Source organism: Populus trichocarpa, chromosome 9 (assembly GCF_000002775.5).
Source record: "Populus trichocarpa isolate Nisqually-1 chromosome 9, P.trichocarpa_v4.1, whole genome shotgun sequence".
Classification (NCBI taxonomy): domain Eukaryota; kingdom Viridiplantae; phylum Streptophyta; class Magnoliopsida; order Malpighiales; family Salicaceae; genus Populus; species Populus trichocarpa.
In genome coordinates this window covers 10,740,230-10,758,724 of record NC_037293.2, presented here as the reverse complement: position 1 = coordinate 10,758,724, position 18,495 = coordinate 10,740,230, and the positions used below count along the sequence as shown (strand labels likewise).

At 34.5% G+C, this 18,495-nt stretch overlaps 1 protein-coding gene across 2 annotated transcripts; it reads right to left on the bottom strand.

The window, feature by feature from the left end:
* Positions 1-10,953: 10,953 nt before the first annotated feature.
* On the bottom strand, positions 10,954-13,231 carry LOC7494259 (thaumatin-like protein 1b). 2 transcript variants are annotated; one of them, XM_024608158.2, is made up of 4 exons: positions 13,039-13,229; positions 12,247-12,943; positions 11,419-11,513; positions 10,954-11,307 (listed from the first exon to the last, which is right to left on the bottom strand). In XM_024608158.2, the coding sequence occupies exons 1-4, from the start codon at positions 13,097-13,099 to the stop codon at positions 11,300-11,302; spliced, it is 861 nt and encodes a 286-aa protein (XP_024463926.2). In that variant the 5' UTR covers positions 13,100-13,229; the 3' UTR covers positions 10,954-11,299. The 2 variants fall into 2 exon arrangements, with proteins under 2 accessions (XP_024463926.2, XP_002313722.3); XM_002313686.4 differs by having other exon boundaries at positions 10,954-11,513; positions 13,039-13,231.
* Between the last annotated feature and the right edge of the window lie 5,264 nt (positions 13,232-18,495).

Sequence of the window (18,495 nt, the reverse complement as noted above, 5' to 3'; positions counted from 1 at the left end):
TTTTGCACAGTGAAGCTAGAATTTTTTTCCCCGAATTTTAAGTAGATGATCCACTCCAAACAAGTGTCATGTAATTTTTTATATATATATATATATATATATTATTTGAATTTGTTCCAAATCAACTTGTCTCTCCATCAAAACATATCCGTCGTGTGCTAATCTTGTAAAAGTTGTTTTCTTTTTCTACCATATTGATCTTATTTTAATATCATTTCCCATCTTCTAGAAAGAGATCGAGTTTTCCCTCTTACATGGTAGAAACTTAATCTAACTATCTAGGGTTTTCTACTAGAGGGAGAAAACAAATACAAGTTGACTAAGAGGCTCAGTGATAAATAAATAAAACCCAAAAGGCACTGCTCGGTCTTACACAGACATCAAAATGTGCTGAAATGTTGCGTTCATTATATATTCATGCCGTGCCTGATTTCACAGACATGGAGAAGCACACGACGACACCGAAATGCAGCCACAGTATAATCCATTCCAATACTTTCATCTGGGTAAATAAATGATATATGACTAGTCCTCCCATGGGACCATCCAAGAATACTTGATCACATGCAAGATTGTTGGGCTTGTGAAGTTCTTCGTTATCAAGACAGATTTAGAGCATTTCCTCTTGATATTCCCAGCTGATCAAATCTATTAAATTTCCCCAAGTCCAGTTCTTTATTATGCTATATATCAACCCGAGAGAGCGGCCAGCTAGAAAGGTACGCGAGGACCAACAAATTTGCAGTTGCCATAACCAGATTTCTCGTCGAGGGCGAGCAAATCCATACGTGTTTTATTCTCCCTCTCTCGTATATAATTTATTCATTGCTGTGACTTGTGTTTATGTGCAATCACGGGCATCAATGTTTAGGAGACAGTGAAGGCAACTTACAATCTTGTTGACCATCCACAACTTTTTCTACCTTCTTGTCTCCTTCTTACAGCCTTTGTTTCCACTACTGTTGATTAGATCACCCACTTTTTTTCGTTTCCTCGATCTAAGAGCTTTGCATTACATGGCCAAGGGTAATCGTCCTAAGTCCGAACCTTTCACCCTTAATTTAAGCAAGATTCACCCATAAACCAGGACCTGTCTTCGCAAGTGAGTGTATTTTTCGATATTATAAATATCAGAATCATTAGAAGTTAATATGATTATTAACTTTAAGATTTATAAGATTATGCTCAGACATCCACATACTATGGTTGAATTGTGTCCTGTAAGAACATGGAAATGTTGAATTGAGGGTAAGGTTTTGCTTTATAAGCTTTTCTCTAGACAAACGAAGCTTTGGATATCCTCCCTTCTCTCCTTTCCAGGCCTTCTTTGTCAAAAGAAACCAGCAAAAGTAACAACTGTAGCGGTAAATTAATGTTAAGAATTAAAGCATTCCTTCTTAGACCCATTGGTATCTCCATTTTTCTTAAAAAAATGGAAGGCCTTCAGCCTTTCCTTTTGAACGAAAAAGGCCATTGCCTGATTTAATTTTATGGGAACCCTTGTACTAATATGGTTTTCATGGATCCTGAAATACGCCCTTTTATGATGATTTGTTTTATTTGTGGTATATTTGTGTCCTTTTTCAACCAGTGAAATTAAATTCATTCCTATTGTAGTCCAGGACTTCATCATCATATTTAGAACTTCATCAACATAATTAGAATCCTGGATAAGAGAATCATTATGCATTAACTAGTATACATTTAATGTATATTAGAATCCCGAATAAAAAAATTAAGATGTATTGATTAACATATATTTAGTATATATTAGGATTTCGGATGTAGGAGCTGTACCTGATATGGTGGCATGTATTTTATAGTTAGATACGATGCAAGTTTATGCTTTATTTAATTGATTCTGGAGTTAGTTATTCCTTTATATTTTATAAAATTATGAATAACTTGTATGTGTTATCTAGTAATTTGGGTGTAGGATTAATAGTTATTATAATATTTTTTCTTAATTTTTTAAAGGATTTAAACGGGAGATGCGGATGACAAGACAAATAGAAAACTTCCACTTCATGAGGGTTTTTGTAGAGTTTGGCGATTTAATTTATCATGTAAATGCTGCATGTTACGATTGAAGTTATGGGTCACCTCTCTCTATTTTATTTTATTTTTGTTTATATAACTCATAAAATGAAATAATTTTTACCACAGTTATATATGGGTGACTTCAAGTCAGGACAACAGTCTGACGTTAATTCTGTTTCAAAGCATGGACAGCTTATGGGCTGTGACAGTGATGCATGGGAATACGGGGAGTTGTTTTTTAAAGCATATTTTTAAATAAGTTATATTAAAATAATATTCTTTTATTTTTTAAAATTATTTATAATAACAGTACATTAAAATAATATAAAAATATAAAAAAATATTAATTTCAAGTAAAAAAATAAAATAAAAATTAAATTTTCTTAAAAGCTTTTCAAAAACAAACAATCTTCTAACAGATCATGGAACTCTGTAAGAAGAGGAACAATTGTCAAGCCTCCTTGTATGATGAATACCTACGGCTTGGCTTGGCTTGTGTTCTTATAAATATGGTGACTCTTTGAATGTTCGTGGTCCTCTAAGATATGGGGTTGCTAATTATGTGGGCGCTTTAAATGGATTTTGATGCTTGCTCGTATTTACATATAAATATTAAAAGAAAAGAGAAACACGCGAGAGAAAATAAAATAAAATAAAAATATATTTTTCATTTTAAATAAAAATATGCTTATCATTTTTTATAATTATCGAATTTAATTTTTTATTTTAACATCCATCTCTCTTTTTTATTTTCAAAATAAGTTTATAGAGTAACTACACGCACCATAAAGGTTTTCCTATTCCAGGCCGTTGTTCATCATCTTATAAACCCTATCGGCATTTACATTGTGAGCTGGGTCGCAAATTTTTTTCCCAACAAATCTCCGAACTAGGCCCATTCGAAAACTGTCGACAGAAGCTGGTCCATGAGCATGCGTGCTAGCTACAGACCAAAGACAACAACTTTCTCCCATTGGCCCAATGGACTAGAAATTGCGCAGCCCAGATAAGATTCTGATAAACATGAAAACACCTTTGAGATGATCATAACAACAGATTTGCGCAATGCACACTAAGCCTGATCTTAATCTCACTTTAATATGTTGGAAAGAGAGGGTGTAGTACGAGAAATATGATGAAAATATATCTTAATAGTGTTATATTATTCTCGGAGTCCCATGAATAAGAATTCTAGAGATAATTACAGAGATTCGAAGGATAACTAGCTATATTATCAATACATTTACACATGGAATAAGAATTCTTTGGATATAGAATTTAAACTTAAATCAAACACTTTATTCTTTTGGTCTTTGACCTAAAATCCGCGGGCAGGAAGGAAATAACGGTAAGATGGCCATGAAAAAACAAGAAGTTTCCCCGCCAAAAACGTACCCCACTGCTTCACCCAAAATTAATCCGGAACCTAAAAGGATCCTTACTGCACGGACTTAAATAAGAGGGTGGGGAACCCGAAAGGCAAAGGAAAGAAGCAAAAAAATCCTGACGAAAGAGATGGTTACAGAAGGAAGAAGAGGAGGAGAATTGTCATCAGCAACAACAACAAAACGATCAAAAACTTTGAATAATGTCTCTGTGGGTATGGATGATCTGACGGATGATCTGCTGCTTGAAATTCTACTTCGACTTCCAACCGCAAAATCTGCCATTCGTTGCATGTTGGTCTGCAAACGGTGGTGTTCTTTAATCCCTACTCGTTCTTTTATTACCCGATTTAAAACCCACCATACCAATGAAAAGAAGAAGAAAATGTGTGATTATGATGCTGCATACCAATGCCCCCTCAGTTTCTTCATTAGTACAGAAATTGAAGATCCAGAAGATGGTATTATTTTGATGACTCCCAATGATGAGTTGGAAGAGAATCTATACACATTAGAATTTCTTCCGAAGAAAGAAAAGTTCGTTGCTGTTAAGGCATCATGCAATGACTTACTATTCTGCCTGGCAAGTGACGAGAATTACACTGTCACGAATCAATATATCTGCAATCCCTTTACAGAGAAATGGCTTCTTCTCCCTCCACCTCCCAAAAGAAGAAGCTATACGCCACGTGGTGAGTCGGCTTTTTCTGGGCTGGTTTGTGAGCCAAATTCTCCGAGACGGGATGTTCAAGGACAAGAATATGAACCGCGGTTCAGGGTACTGGAGTTTACTCCAATATCAGAGCTTGATGCTTATATGGATGTCTATTGTTCTGAAACTGGAAAATGGAATGAATTTATTCTCTCCGGTCGGCAGTACGACTCTTTCCTCAATGTTGTTGCACATGATGGAAAGTTGCATTGGTACAACGGCAGTGATGTTGTCACTTATGATCCCTTTGATGGTGGTCAAACTAGTTTCATTGATGGATCTGAAATTGTACTCTCACGGTCTGACCCTTGGATCAATCGTAGTGAATGTCTTGGGGTATGCCAAGGATTTTTGCGGTGCATGCGGTTGGAATATGCAGCTGTTGGCGGTGATGATGATAATTTGAGTGTTTGGGAGCTCAAGGACTATGAGAGTAGAAGAATGATCTTGACACGCAAAATCTCCTTTGATAACATGATCTTCAAGGACCCTGACCTTTGCCATGTTAGCATGTCATCTATGAGTATGTTCGCTCCAGAAGCAGCAGCTTTCCACCCAAACAATAAGGACGTGGTGTGCTTATTCGTGTTTCCCCACTTCATCTTGTGCAATATACAAAGCGGAGAGTTCGAAATCATCAATCCGTCTCTATATGGAAAAGAGCAATACGCCTACAAAGTCTTGCCAATTGCGCTCCCTTGGTGGCCTACACCAGTTTCAACGATTCCATAAAATGCCGATCTGTTGTGATGCAGTAACTTCAGTTTTATTCCTCTCTTTTCTCTCTCTTAAGCAGCATCCAACAGGTGTATTAATTACTTTGATCCATTTCTGATTTATGAATTGAGGTTTCGGCTATGATTTATGCTATGTTATACTCTTCTTTTAGTACCAGGTTTCAAGACTCTGACAAAATATTTGCTTTCTTTCAATCGGTACTTGGATCTTAGTTTGATATCCATATTCGAATGTGTTCTAAATCTTCTCATTTAGTAGATTCTGCTGCATTCTTTCAGTTTCATGCTTGTGAGATTGTAAACTTCTCTGTTGGTTTCTTGTCTGATTATGTTTGCGAATCATCATTTTTTAAGGTAAGAATCTGAAGCCAACACCATAAATTGATATGCTGTTGAGACTTCCTAGCTGTTAGCATATATTTTCAGCTAGCTTATTCCCCTTGCTGGATTTGAAGGCTTTACAATCTATTGTATAACATCTCAAGCACTTTCATTTTCAGAGTCTATTAGCTGGATATGGTCACTTTGTCAGTACTTTCCTGGAACCTGACGTCTACTGAATTACATGACGAAGGGTTTTTGCCTTTTTGGAGTCTAATTAGACCTTTGTGCCATTCTCATAGTTGAACTTATTTTCATCCAATTCCCATTCTTTCAGCAACCATTCACTGCGAGAATTCAGGCATTCTAACTCTTAATACTGTTACAATGATGCGCTGCTAGAATCATGAACGAGAGGAGCAAAATCTGTTATATTTCGTAAGGGGTGAAATTCTAGATATAAACATCCAAACATATATGCTAAGGTAATGAGAAAATCTCAAGCACTATGTAATAAGATGTTATCCAACAGGATTTTCTTACGTTGTACAAGAATACGTGATCATCTGACAGTTTATCCACTGATGAAGACAAGGTGTGGTTTCGTTAAACAACTTGGAAATAGCCAATATCCGTAATACTTCTGTTTTCAGCAACAAGTGGATTTCAGAAGTTGATGTCGGGTCTAAGCCTGATGCCTTGGTTACTCCAGAAGCTGTCTCTCTAAACTTTGATTTTTTTCTCTGTATCATTGAAACAAAATAAAATTTGCTGTTGTGGTACAAGTTTAAACCAAATCGCCTAATGTCGAATGACATCATCCTCTCGAGCAAGGTCCAAACTGTAGTGTGGAAATTCTTTGGTAAGGTTCGAAATAAAGATGCCATGCATGTCGAGAAGTCTTCCCAATTAATTGTGCTCCCTTAGACTCAACATTGTTGAAAAACTGTAGAAATGTCATTCCCTGCAGAAATTCATTTTTTCCACTGTCAAAACTTGTTTTCTGCTATGAAGTCAATAACCCTGAACTCATGTCTTAATTTTTGCCTATCATAATTAATATGTGATCAGAAACTTGGACCTAACATAAATAAAATGAAATTCACTGCTTGATGCAGAAACCAGTTCTATACCATGGCTTCCAAATCTAACCAGAAACTTCAAGATGGTCCCAATAAGAGACGTGGATCACAATATAACTAGAGATTATATCTCCAATCCCTTTACCATGCAATGGCTTCAGCTCCTTCCAATTCCTATACCAGAAAAACTCCAATGCTTTTCTCTCTTACAATGTATCTTTTCAGTCAAGTCTCTATTTTCTTTTTCATTTTTTTTTAACAAAAATATATTTTCTTTATAAGAATCATAAATTTTTAAACAGAAACCTATCATGATTGAAAAGACAAAGTTTAATAAAAAAAAATACAAAAAAAATCATAACTTGATAATTTGTACATGATAAAAGAAAATAATAATTAATCTAAAAAAATTATGTGAAAAAATTAAAATAAAAAATGTATATTTTATTCTTATTTGGTATTTATAAGTATATATTTTTATATAAATTTTACATATTAGGTTCATATGTAATAATTCACAAAGTAATTACTAATATTATTATAAAAAATATAATTTTTATTTGAAAATATGATAAAATTGGATAATATTTTAAATATCATTGTAATTATTCTATTCATAATGAATTTAATATTTTAAAAAAAAAGAATTGAAAGGTAATATAAAAAGAGTGAAGCACTAAGGTTACAAAGACGGGCTTGTACACCTAGCCTAAAAAAAACCCTAACACGCCTAGCCCTGTTTTCTTTTAATAAATAAACAATGAAGCATCCATTTAAAAAAAAAAAAAAAAATTTAAAATTTTACTCTCAAAAAATAAACAAAAAAAAAAAAATAAGAAAAAAAAAAAAATAAATTTCATAATTTGGCTTTCAAACTCTAGCCACTAAAAGTGGAACCAACCGATTTTATTTTTTAAATTATTTTTATTTGAAAGCATCTCTAAAAAGTTTTAGAAAACCTATTTTTAACCCTAAAATACTATAAAATCCCTCCAAGACAAAAAATTAGACTAGTTCAAAAAAATACCCAAGCTTGGATTTACTTTTTTTAGTAAAATAAAAGTTCTAAACCATCTGATGGAACTCCATTCTTTGAATGAATACATTAACACTAATATTTATCTTTTTAGTTGTCAGAAGGTAGCTGACCAAATGTTTTCTATCTTTTTGTTTTAATGATTTTTTTTCTCAACACATTGACACCAAACATAAATAAAATGAAGTTTAGGAACTAAACTTGATAACATAGATCGATTAAATATGTAATTAAATTTTAATGATATTTACCTCTTAAACAATAAAGATGAAATATAAAAGAAGCAAAGTAGAATGAACAATTTCATTCATAATATTTTAAGATAAAACCCACAATAAAAGTGGGTTGTTATTTAGACTTTTTTTTTTAATTGTAATGTTTTAACTAAAATAGAAAAAGTATTAGCCATAGTCGTAATCGTTCAAGGTTTTCATTTTTAGGCCGAACCAATCATAAGCCCACGATTGTCAAGTCCTTAATTAGGATTATAATTTCTGCTACTTTACAGCAACTTAACATGTATTATATCATACTCGCTCTACGCTGACCTTTCACTTTGTGGATTAATGTATAACACTCGAGTGTATAGCTCCTAGATTATAATGGTTTGAAGCTTGGTGGGAGTCGAAGGAAGTAAAATCCTCCGAACTGTCCTACCTCAAGAGGGGTTGCTGCGAGTTACGTGGAAGCATCGATTAGGTTTTAATGTTTAGTTCAACTTTAATAGATTTGATGCGATTCGGATTATGCACTAGAAAAGCCGTTGTTGGACTTTTTTCAACAAATTTCCAAGCTAGGCCCGTTCGAAAACTGTTGACAGAAGCCATGAACAGGTGTTACAGCTAAAGACTTTAAGAGAACTTTTTCCAAGTTGCCCAATGGACTTGAAAGTGTGCAGCCCAAAAGAGATCTTGATAAATAACTTTGAGGTAATTATGACACCAGATTTGTGCCGTGCACAGGGGATCAAGAGACGGAAAGAGCAAAATCTTCCATATTTCCCAATTCTCCAATGAAGTAATAAAAAAAAATCCTTAGATCGATCTGCCAGTGAGAGAACAATGTGTTGATACATTCAAGCTGAGCAAAGCTTACCACACAACCTATGAAAGAAAAAGAACCAGTCATCACCGAATTTCATATCTGCTGACTTAAATAAATCCCAACATTTGAGGTAATCTTATTTCCTTAAACGTTGTTGTAAATGAGGGTTGCGTATTTTGACTGCTGGGTCTTCTTGTCTGTGGTCATGGAAGTTGACTCTTAATTGTTTTATTTGGCTGTTTATTCTTTTGATGTTCTTGAGCCTACAAGCCGTTGGCAGGAAGGAAATAACGGTGAGATTTCCATGAAACAATGACTATGAGACGGGATGTTCAAAGGACAAGAATATGAACCGCGGTTCAGGGTACTGGAGTTTACTCCAATATCAGAGCTTGATGCTTATATGGATGTATAGTGTTCTGAAGCTGGACAATGGAATGAATTTATTCTCTCCGGTCGGCCGTACGACTATTTCCTCAATGATGTTGCATATGATGGAAAGTTGCATTGGTACAACGGAAGTGATGTTGTCACTTATGATCCCTTTAATGATGATCAAACTATTTTCATTGATGGATCTGAAATTGTACTGTCACGGTCTGACCCATGGATCAATCGTAGTGAATGTCTTGGGGTATGCCAAGGATTTTTGCGGTGCATGCGGTTGGAATATGCAACTGTTGGCGGTGATGACGATAATTTGAGTGTTTGTGAGCTCAAGGACTATGAGAGTAGAAGAATGATCTTGACACGCAAAATCTTCTTTTACAACATGATCTTCAAGGACCAGATCTTTGCCATGCTAGCATGGCATCATTGAGTACGTTCTCTCCAAAGGCAGCAGTTTTCCACCCAAACGATAAGGACGTGGTGGTGCTTATTCCTATTTCCCGCCTTCATCTTGTACAATATCCAAAGCGGAGACTTGGAAATCATCACTCCATATGAATACGAAGGATACTCCTGTACAGTCTTGCCAATTGTGCTCCCTTGGTGGCCAACAATGCCGATCTCTGGTGATGCAGTAACTATAGTTTTATGTCCTCTCTTTTCTCTTAAGTAGCACCCAACAGGTGTATTAATTTTATCCTCCTTCTGATTTATGAATTGAGGTTTCTACTATGATTTATCTATGTTATAGTCTTCTTTTAGTACCAAGTTTCAAGACTCGGGGAAAATATTTACTCTGTTATAATCGGTACTAGGAGCTTAGTTTGGCATCCATATTCAAATTGTGTTCTAATTCTTCTCCCTTAGTAGATTCTGCCGCATTCTTTCAGTTTCATGCTAATGCGATTGTAAATTTCTCTGTTGGTTTCTACACTGATTATGTTTGCGAATTATCATTTTTAAGGTAAGTATCTGAAGCCAAATCCACAAATTGATATGCTGTTAGACATCCTAGCTGTTAGCATATATTTTCAGCTCCCTTGTTCCCCTTACCAGAATTTACAGGCTTTACAATCTATTGTATAATATCTCAAGCACTTGTATTTTCAGGGTCCGTTGGCTAGATATGGTCACCTTCTCAATACTTTCCTGGAACCTTACGTCTGCTGATTTTCATGACGACAGCTTTTTGGAGTCTAGTTAGACCTTGTGCCGTATTCATAGTTGAACTTAATTCCCATTCTTTCAGCAACCATTCACTGCGAGAATTCAGATATTCCAACTCTTACCACTGTTACAATGATGCGCTCCAGAATCATGAACAAGAGGAGTAAAATCTATTATATTTTGCTAGGGGTGAAATTCTATGAAGACAGGGTGTGGTTTTGCTAGACAATTTGGCAGTAGCCAATATCAGCAATACCCTTATTTTTTGCAGCAAGTGGATCTCAGAAGTTGATGTTAAGCTGGATGCCTTGGTTACTCCAGAAGCTCTCTCTAAGTTTTGATTTCTTTCTCTGCATCGTTGAAACAAATTAAAATTTGCTGTTGCATTGCATAATTTAAACCAAATAGCCTCATTTCAAATAACATCATCCTCTCATGCAAGGTCCAAAATGGAGAGTTGAAATTCAGTGGCAAGGTTCCTAATGAAGATCATGGCCATTTACACCTAAACTTCACAGCACACGCAGCTCACAAAAGTACACAATTTGACGCACAAAAAAAAGGTCTAAGCACCTATTTACATATGGAATATGTCTTAGTTTTGATGGGTAAAGTATTAATTACAATCCTAATCCTACAAGTCTATATGGATTTTATTGTCCATGTCCTTAATTAGGATTAGAATTTGAGACATAACATGATGTTAAAACTTGACATTGTTTCAATCATACTCTAGAAGTCTTGTCGCAATCTAATTCCCAGTTCCACTCTTTCTAGGCTGACCTTTCACCGTGTTGATTCAGGTACAACGGCTCCTAGATGATAATGGTTTGAAGCTTAGAGCGAGTGAAAGGAAGCAAAATCTTCCAAACTCTCCAACCTCATTGGAAATGATTCTGATGGAGTGAATAGTATCTTATTGATCTGCTGCGAAACAATTCAAATCTCAGGGGCAATATGAACAATTCAAACAACGCAAGAAAAGGGAAGAAAACGCCTCAATTCAGTGTTGTAACTTGAACAATCCCAACATCTGCTGTAAAATCAAAAGCACAACCGCCTTCTCTTTCAATAACTTCGGGGTGATACAATCACTTGATCATAAGAATTTTTGTTTAGCCGAAAAGGCCAAAATCATTTGCCAAATTGATATAGAACAGGCATTGGATATAGAAAATTCACGTGAACTATACAAAATGTATGCCTAATAAAAGAGCTACGTGCATACAGAGGAAGAGATTTACAAGATTTCTCACAATAATTAATAAGCCAGACAGACGTCGTTGATCATCCATCATCACCTGTTCTGTAAGAAATGCTGACGGAGAGCGGTGCAGCATTGAGAAAAGGGACCCCTAGCCTTCACGAGCGGGAATTTAAAGCAACTATCTGCCTGAAAGTGTCCAGGCCAACGTTAGTCACAAGGGAAATAAAGGTGGCCAAAAGAGCAAAAGTGCCGTTACTATAGAGGCTGCGCCAGCAAGAAATTGCTGTTGAACCACACCTGGAGATGAAGCACCATGGCTTCGGCGGTACATCGTAGTCTTGTTCACAAGTGGGAGCTCCACCCCATCTTTTCGCAATGCCAGCAATTTCTGGCTGGAATTTAAAAAGGAAATACATGAAGTTTCCTGATACAGGGCTGCCTTTTCAGCGTAAAATAATCAACTGAAAGTGGTTTAGCCATTAATTGGAAGCCACAGCATTCACATTTACATCTACAACGTGGATTGTTGCTTCTAATGATCCAATCCAACTCTAGGTTGACCAAGATGGTAACTTTTCTACGGAGCATGATGGATAAAACTGTTCTTGTTTGCTGTCAATGTCGCAAACAACTAACATGATGAAAGAACATTAGAAGTCAATTGTTCGAATGCAACTAGACTAATTTCCATGAACCGTCGATGGAGACAATTCTACCACCGCATTTTCTTTCCAAAATGATTGCTCAATTATGCTGTCAACCACTCACTCAGACTTTAGCAGACATTGACCATGATCCGTTGACTAATTCTAGCATATTATGACTAATCCAAATTCACATGCCATCATTGTTTTTTTTTTTGTTAGTTAACTGGGTAAAATCATTATTGGTTGCTAATAAATTGTGTCGTTTCAAACATTAATTCGGCCCATCATTCATCACTATCACTCCTCAATTATAAACTCCCTGGCTACTAATCATATCCGCAAACACAAATCCGAAATTTCTGGAACTTGACAGCTTGTCAACCCACTAAAGTTACTAAAATTACTCAACTATCCTCAAATAAACATAAGATCATCAAACAATATAAAATCATCGATAAAGTTAAATTAGTAAATTTACCTGGTATAAGGCAATGGACAAAATATGATATCGTAGTCTGTAGCAGCACAGGTGTACGTGCTGGTCTTGTCATCGTACGCGTAGCTATACGAGCGTGGGCAAGCATGTTTAAAAAACAAGGAATACACGGATGGTCCACATGTCTCGGGCGTAGCATACCCCTCACTGCAACAAAATCTCGGATCACCAAACGCTTCACAAGCGCTTCTACATGCCACCGCACCCTTGCCGCCTGACGCGGCTGACAACCTCAATTCCTTCGGACACGCGCCATTCAAGTCAATCAAGCACCCCGTCGCGCCACAACCTCCGCGTGTCACTTTCTTAGGGATAACCAGCATAGGTAAATTATAACCGTCCACTAAGCTGACATCATAAAAATCTAACCCATCAGCACCGTTCAAGGTAAACTCCGCCAACGTGGCAGGTGGTTGGGCCCCACTACCTAAACACTCAACTTTACCAGACCCACAATCACCAGTGAGACATGAAAATTTGCCAGTCCGATCTTGGGAACAAAAGGTCCGACCCCAGAGCCGACCAGACCAAGATCTTGGAATCTTAACTGTTCTTGATTTACCGCTATTGAGGTAAAACCCAGTAGTAGGGAGCTGTGATGTCCCTGCGCCAGATAGCAAACCAGGCCATATCGTGTGCCTACACTTGTTGATGAATTTGAAAGTAATCGGTTCTACTCCTGCAAGAAGAACCAAGAAATCAAGAAACTGGGTTAGTTTAAAAATTGGAAGATAAAAAAAGAAAATGGGTTCATGAAGTTAACTGGTAAATTACCAGAGAAAGAAGAGAGGGGGATGAGAGCGAAAAGAGTGAGAGAGAGAAAGAGATGATCCATGAAAGATTGAGGAAGATCAAGGAGAATGGTGAAAGGTAAGGTTTTTTGCGTTAGAGTGTGAGTAAAGAACTTTACTTTATTTCTTGTCAAGGGTGTGTGAGCTTGTGACTTTTTTGCTTTGTTTTGTGTGGTCATGGAAGTTGACTGTTAACTGTTTAATATTTGGCGGCTTATTTTATAGTTTTTCTGGTGTTATTGGGCCTGTGGAAACTGTTAGCAGGTAGTAGTAGTCGTAGGGGGTAATCCCTACAATATGGGCCGGCTAGGTGTTTCAAATGCGGAGACTCAAGGCCCGTTTGGTATATATATCTTTTATAAAAGTGTTTCATAATATGATAATACGATAATGTTGTTTTTAAAGTGTTTTTTTTAATAAATTAAAATAATATATATTTTATTTTTAAAAAATATTTTTTATATCATCACATTAAAATAATTTATAAAAAACATAAAAAAAAATCAATTCTAAGTAAAAAAATATTTTTTAAAAAAACACTATTTAAAACGTAATTTTAAACCGCAATTAAACCTTTTCCTTCGAATTTAAGCTAAAATAGCTAAAAATCATTTAATAAAATACAAAGGTTAGCAAAGATTATCATGATTCATGCTTTATTTTTAAGAGATACCAATGTTTATTTTCTGAGATTTATGATTTATTTTTAAAAATATTTGATAACCATTCAAGGAATTTATTTAGGGTTTTTTTATTAGATAATAAATTATTTCTTGAACTTAAGAACGGTGGACTGAACTAATAGCGTAAATATACTGACATTACCACATTGTCAAGAGTTCATATGCTGCCGATTTGTGTCACATATTGTCTGATTGTTTTTATATTTTAAAAGTGTTTTAAAAAGTTTAAATTTTTTATATTTTTAAATAAAAAATGTTTTGAAAAGAAACCGTTATCCTACTCTCAAAAACCCCTATATCAACATAGGATTGCTATGTATCTAGTATGCCTTAAATGTCACTAATGCCACGTTTGTTTGCTGGAAAGTAGTTTTTTTTTAAAAGTGAATTCCGGGAAAGTGAATTATTTTCTGATGTTTGGTAGTGTAATGAAAAATAAATTGGAAAACACTTTCCAATGTTTGGTTTTGTCATGGAAAATGAGCCGGAAAAAAACTTATTAATGTTTTATTTTTTCAAGTTTATTAAAATAACGAGAAAAAAATCTTACAAATTAAAAAATTGAATGAGAATGAAATTGAAAAAAAAAGTAATTTCATAAATTATCTCAAAAAAATAAATAATAATCAAAATAATAGAGATCAAATTTAAAAATAAAAAATTAAAAGATGAAGAAATTAAAATAATAATAATTAACATTTCATAAATTATTTCAAATAAAATAAGTAACAATCAAAAGAATGAGGATCAAATTTGATAGATAAAAAATTTCAATTAAAAAATGATAAGGGAAAAGCAAATAACAATTATAAAAATAAAAACTAAAATTAATATAAAAATTAAATTTTAAGGGATGAAATTGAAAAATAAATATTCAAAATAAAATATATATAGTAATCAAAAGTTTGATGATCAAATTTGATATAATCAACAAATAATATAATATTTTTTAATTTTTTTTAAGTTCCAGAAAATGTTTTCCAACAACATAATTCATATGGTGATATGAGAAGGAATTCAAGCAAGGTAAAAAAAAACCAACAAGACCATGGTTGCTTGAACAGACAAAAACCCATATTAAATATATCCCATTTTGTATCAAAATCATTCATGCGGGCACGTTTTAAGATATATATATATATATATATATATATATATATATATATATATATATATATATATATATATATATTAGATCCTTTGTTCAATCAAGGTTCTGTAATCGGTTTTTACTTCCCTTGCAAACAATTCCTCGCTACACACACACACGAAAAAAGATAACGTTAATTCTTGTGAGAATTACATGGAAATAGAGACGGTCAAGGCACTGTTAATACCAATAATATATCACGGAGTATTGATTGGAGACTGTACCTCCGGTCACCGGTAATCAGTGAGCCGGTGTTATCTGTCATGGTTTCAGTTTTAAGTGGGCAGTTTGAAGGCTAGCTGAATAATGGAAACGAGCAAGGAGGGAAGAAAGCTATTTGGGCCAGGCTACAGAGTTGGTGATGGGCACTTCTCTTAACTACTCGGACTGTAAGCCATCAAGTTTAGGCCAATTTCTTTTTAGATGACAATCATGCATGTGAGTTAAGTCCCAGATAGTAAACTCTAGGATTAGATGATAAATGAGTCTGCTTAACATGTCAGGTAAATTTGTTTTATATCAAGAAATTTAGGTGAAGTTTGTAATAAAAAAAATTATTATGAACGCATTAGTTGGAGGAGGATGGATTACCTATCAAAAAATATAATTTTCAAAAAGTTGAAAATAGACGTGTAAAGGATTATTTTAGAGTACTTTGATGATTAAAGGAAAAGGAAAAGTCACTAATATGATTTTTTTGTAAATTGTAACCATAAACATAATAATGACATTTGAAGATGTAGTTGATTTGTGTTTGAACACTATATTTTAGAAAGTAGCAATAATAATAATAATAATAATAATAATGGTCAAATCCAAAATAGTATTATAAGTATAACGGTATAGAAGTGACAATGACAATTTAATCCTTACTTAATGGATACTGACTGGAGTTTTTTTTAATAGTTATCTTATCTGATAGATAATGACATGATATGAATATTACTAAATTTAACCGAAATTTAAATAAATTGATATGTTATTATTAAAATGTTTAGATATTTATATTATCTCTATCATGTTTCGGTTATTTATATAAATATCTAATAAAAATAAAATAGTAATATATATTTTTAAAAAGTGTGAGTGTGTTTAAGAAAGGGAAAGAGAAGGGAATATAGAGTCATATCAAAGGCCAAGAAGTTCTAATAAGACACAATGAAATACTTTCTTGTGCTTTGGACCCAAAATGCAGCTTTGATGGTGTAAGAATAGGGGCACAGAGTGAACATGCCAATGGCTCTTTCGATATAGGATTCTTTGATTCTAAAAATTGCTACCAAAATGGAGGCCATAAAGGGAAGTTTGCATGATGGTGTTTGTTGATTAATGGACTGGAAATCGATGTGGGCAGCTGATGCTCAAGTGATGGAGTTGACCACGATTAGAAATCATCAAATCAACAAGGGCAGCATCATCCCAAGTCAATGTAGTTTCTAATCTCATGCCTCTTTATGTGCCTAAAGGCGAACAAAGGTATGCTTTTCTGATAAAAGAAAATCAAAACTCATAAAAACTGTTCATTGTAGAAGGAGTTGATGGCCTAAAGTTTGATAAACTGGGGACCTCAATCATTGCTGAAGAGGAATTATATGCAGAATTCTTCAAAGAAAATCTCTCCACATCCGACCAAAAAAAAAAAAACAAGAACTAGCTAGAAGAGAGGTCATAGGATGTGAATATCCAGGGAGTTGATTATAGAACATAATATCTTGTCTAAGGTGGCATTCACATCATTGAGAGAGGATTAATGTTTCAAGTTAATAGATGATTATGATTAACTTTCCCTTAAGGAGAAACAAAGCCGTTATGTTTTGTATCCTTACTGCTATGAAAATCACAGCAGAGGATGATTATTGTTCATCATAGGTTATAACTTTAGCACGACGTATCACCATTGTGATTCATTTGCTTTTTGCAGGCATGGCGTGCTAAATTCCATAACATGTCAATTCTAGATCATTAGTTAGCTTGTCTCTGTGTCCATTATAAGGATGGTTTGAGCCTGAAGTGCATTTTGGAAAATTTTACTGTCGTAACCAAAATTATCACAGAAAATCCAATGATACATCTCTTGTCTAATGGCCCCCCAATTTAGTGACTACAACATACATTTCAAAGGCACAGTTTTAGCACAATCAGCATGCGATGTCCATACATGGTGTTAGTTTCAATCACAAGACATTACAGGACCCTCCATCTTCCTTTGTCTCAAGTGCTCGGTCTATCTGTTTGAGAGAGAGCCCTGGAGCAGCTTATGAGATGAAAATTATTTCACAGTTCAAACCAGTGTCTAATTCCATGTGATTTGGTAGGTTCCACAATTTTTCCCAGAAAATAAATATTCTGGTGACATTATTTTACTTCTCTCAGGCAGGGAGTAAATAAAAATTACTGCTGCACGCAAGACTGTAGATGTTAAACTAGCTACTGCTTAACCTTGAGAAATGATGCCGGCAAATGGTCAAGAGCCTTCACCATAGCTCCCATAGACAAAGCGAATCCAAAGTCATTTGAATCAAATATAGACAGACACATCAGAGATTATAGTCTCTGTACATTCGAAATGCTTGGATGTTCTGATGGAGGACAAAGATGACGCTAAATACAAGCATGCAACAGTATATGGTGCTTGGCACCACACACCATTGGTCAAAGGAGACACAGTCCACAGAGAATGTTTCTGGTCCCAGTTACTCGAGAGCATGACCTCTACCACGAATTGATAAATATGGAGAGCCCCAACAAACCCCATGAATATGTTCCACAACATCAACACAACAAAGCTTTTTTTTACACCTGGAGATGTCATGCCTTTTTCTTAATAATTTCAGCAATAGGTGGATGGGTATTTTTTTCTAATTAATATATAAAAAGACAAAATAATCATGATGTTTAATCATGAGATGAAAGGTAATCAATAATCTCTCCAGGTGACTCCTTCAAATTCAAAAGGAAGGGGCTGGTGAAGAAAATACCCCTTAAGGAGGAGTGGAAAATGTACAGTAGGGATTTTGAGCATAATTCTTTGGTACGTCAAATAATTATATTTCTCTTTCGTTTTCTCTAAGACCACACCTCCTGTTACTTTTTAAAAAAGAATGCAGTGCCATGGTTCAGCACACTGTTTTTTTCTCTCTTTTTTTCACTTTTTTTTTCTCGATTTTAATCCCTGTTCATCTACAGTTTTTGTACGAGCATGCATGCATACACATGCTATAAACTCTACATGCTTGGCAAAAGGTTCAAATTAAAATACAAGACATGTATATAGTTAGTGTACGTAGTTATTAGCTCTAGGAAGGAAAAAAAAAACTCTTAAAGAGTATACGGTGTTTGAGAGTGTATTTATAATTGTTTTTTAAAATGTATTTTATTCAGAAATGTTTCAAAATAATATTTTTTATTTTTTAAAAATTATTTTGTGACATAGCACATCAAAATAATTTGAAAATATTAATTTAAAATAAATAAAAAACAAAAAGTAAAATCAAAATGCTCAGCATCTATCAAGTTGTCATCGACTAGCTAGGTTTGAAGAGGTGAAGAGAATCTAAATGATGAGAAACGAGAAAAGTGTAGAGAAGAATGCAATCAGTCAGTGAAG

What these genes read in the sequence shown, in the direction of transcription:
- LOC7494259 (XM_002313686.4), bottom strand. Translation starts at nt 13,099, where the DNA reads ATGGATCATCTCTTTCTCTCTCTCACTCTTTTCGCTCTCATCCCCCTC. An exon ending in CCCCCTCTCTTCTTTCTCTG is followed by an intron (nt 12,944 to 13,038) that starts GTAATTTACCAG and finishes TTCTTCTTGCAG; the next exon opens with GAGTAGAACCGATTACTTTC. An exon ending in TGTCCATTGCCTTATACCAG is followed by an intron (nt 11,514 to 12,246) that starts GTAAATTTACTA and finishes TTTAAATTCCAG; the next exon opens with CCAGAAATTGCTGGCATTGC.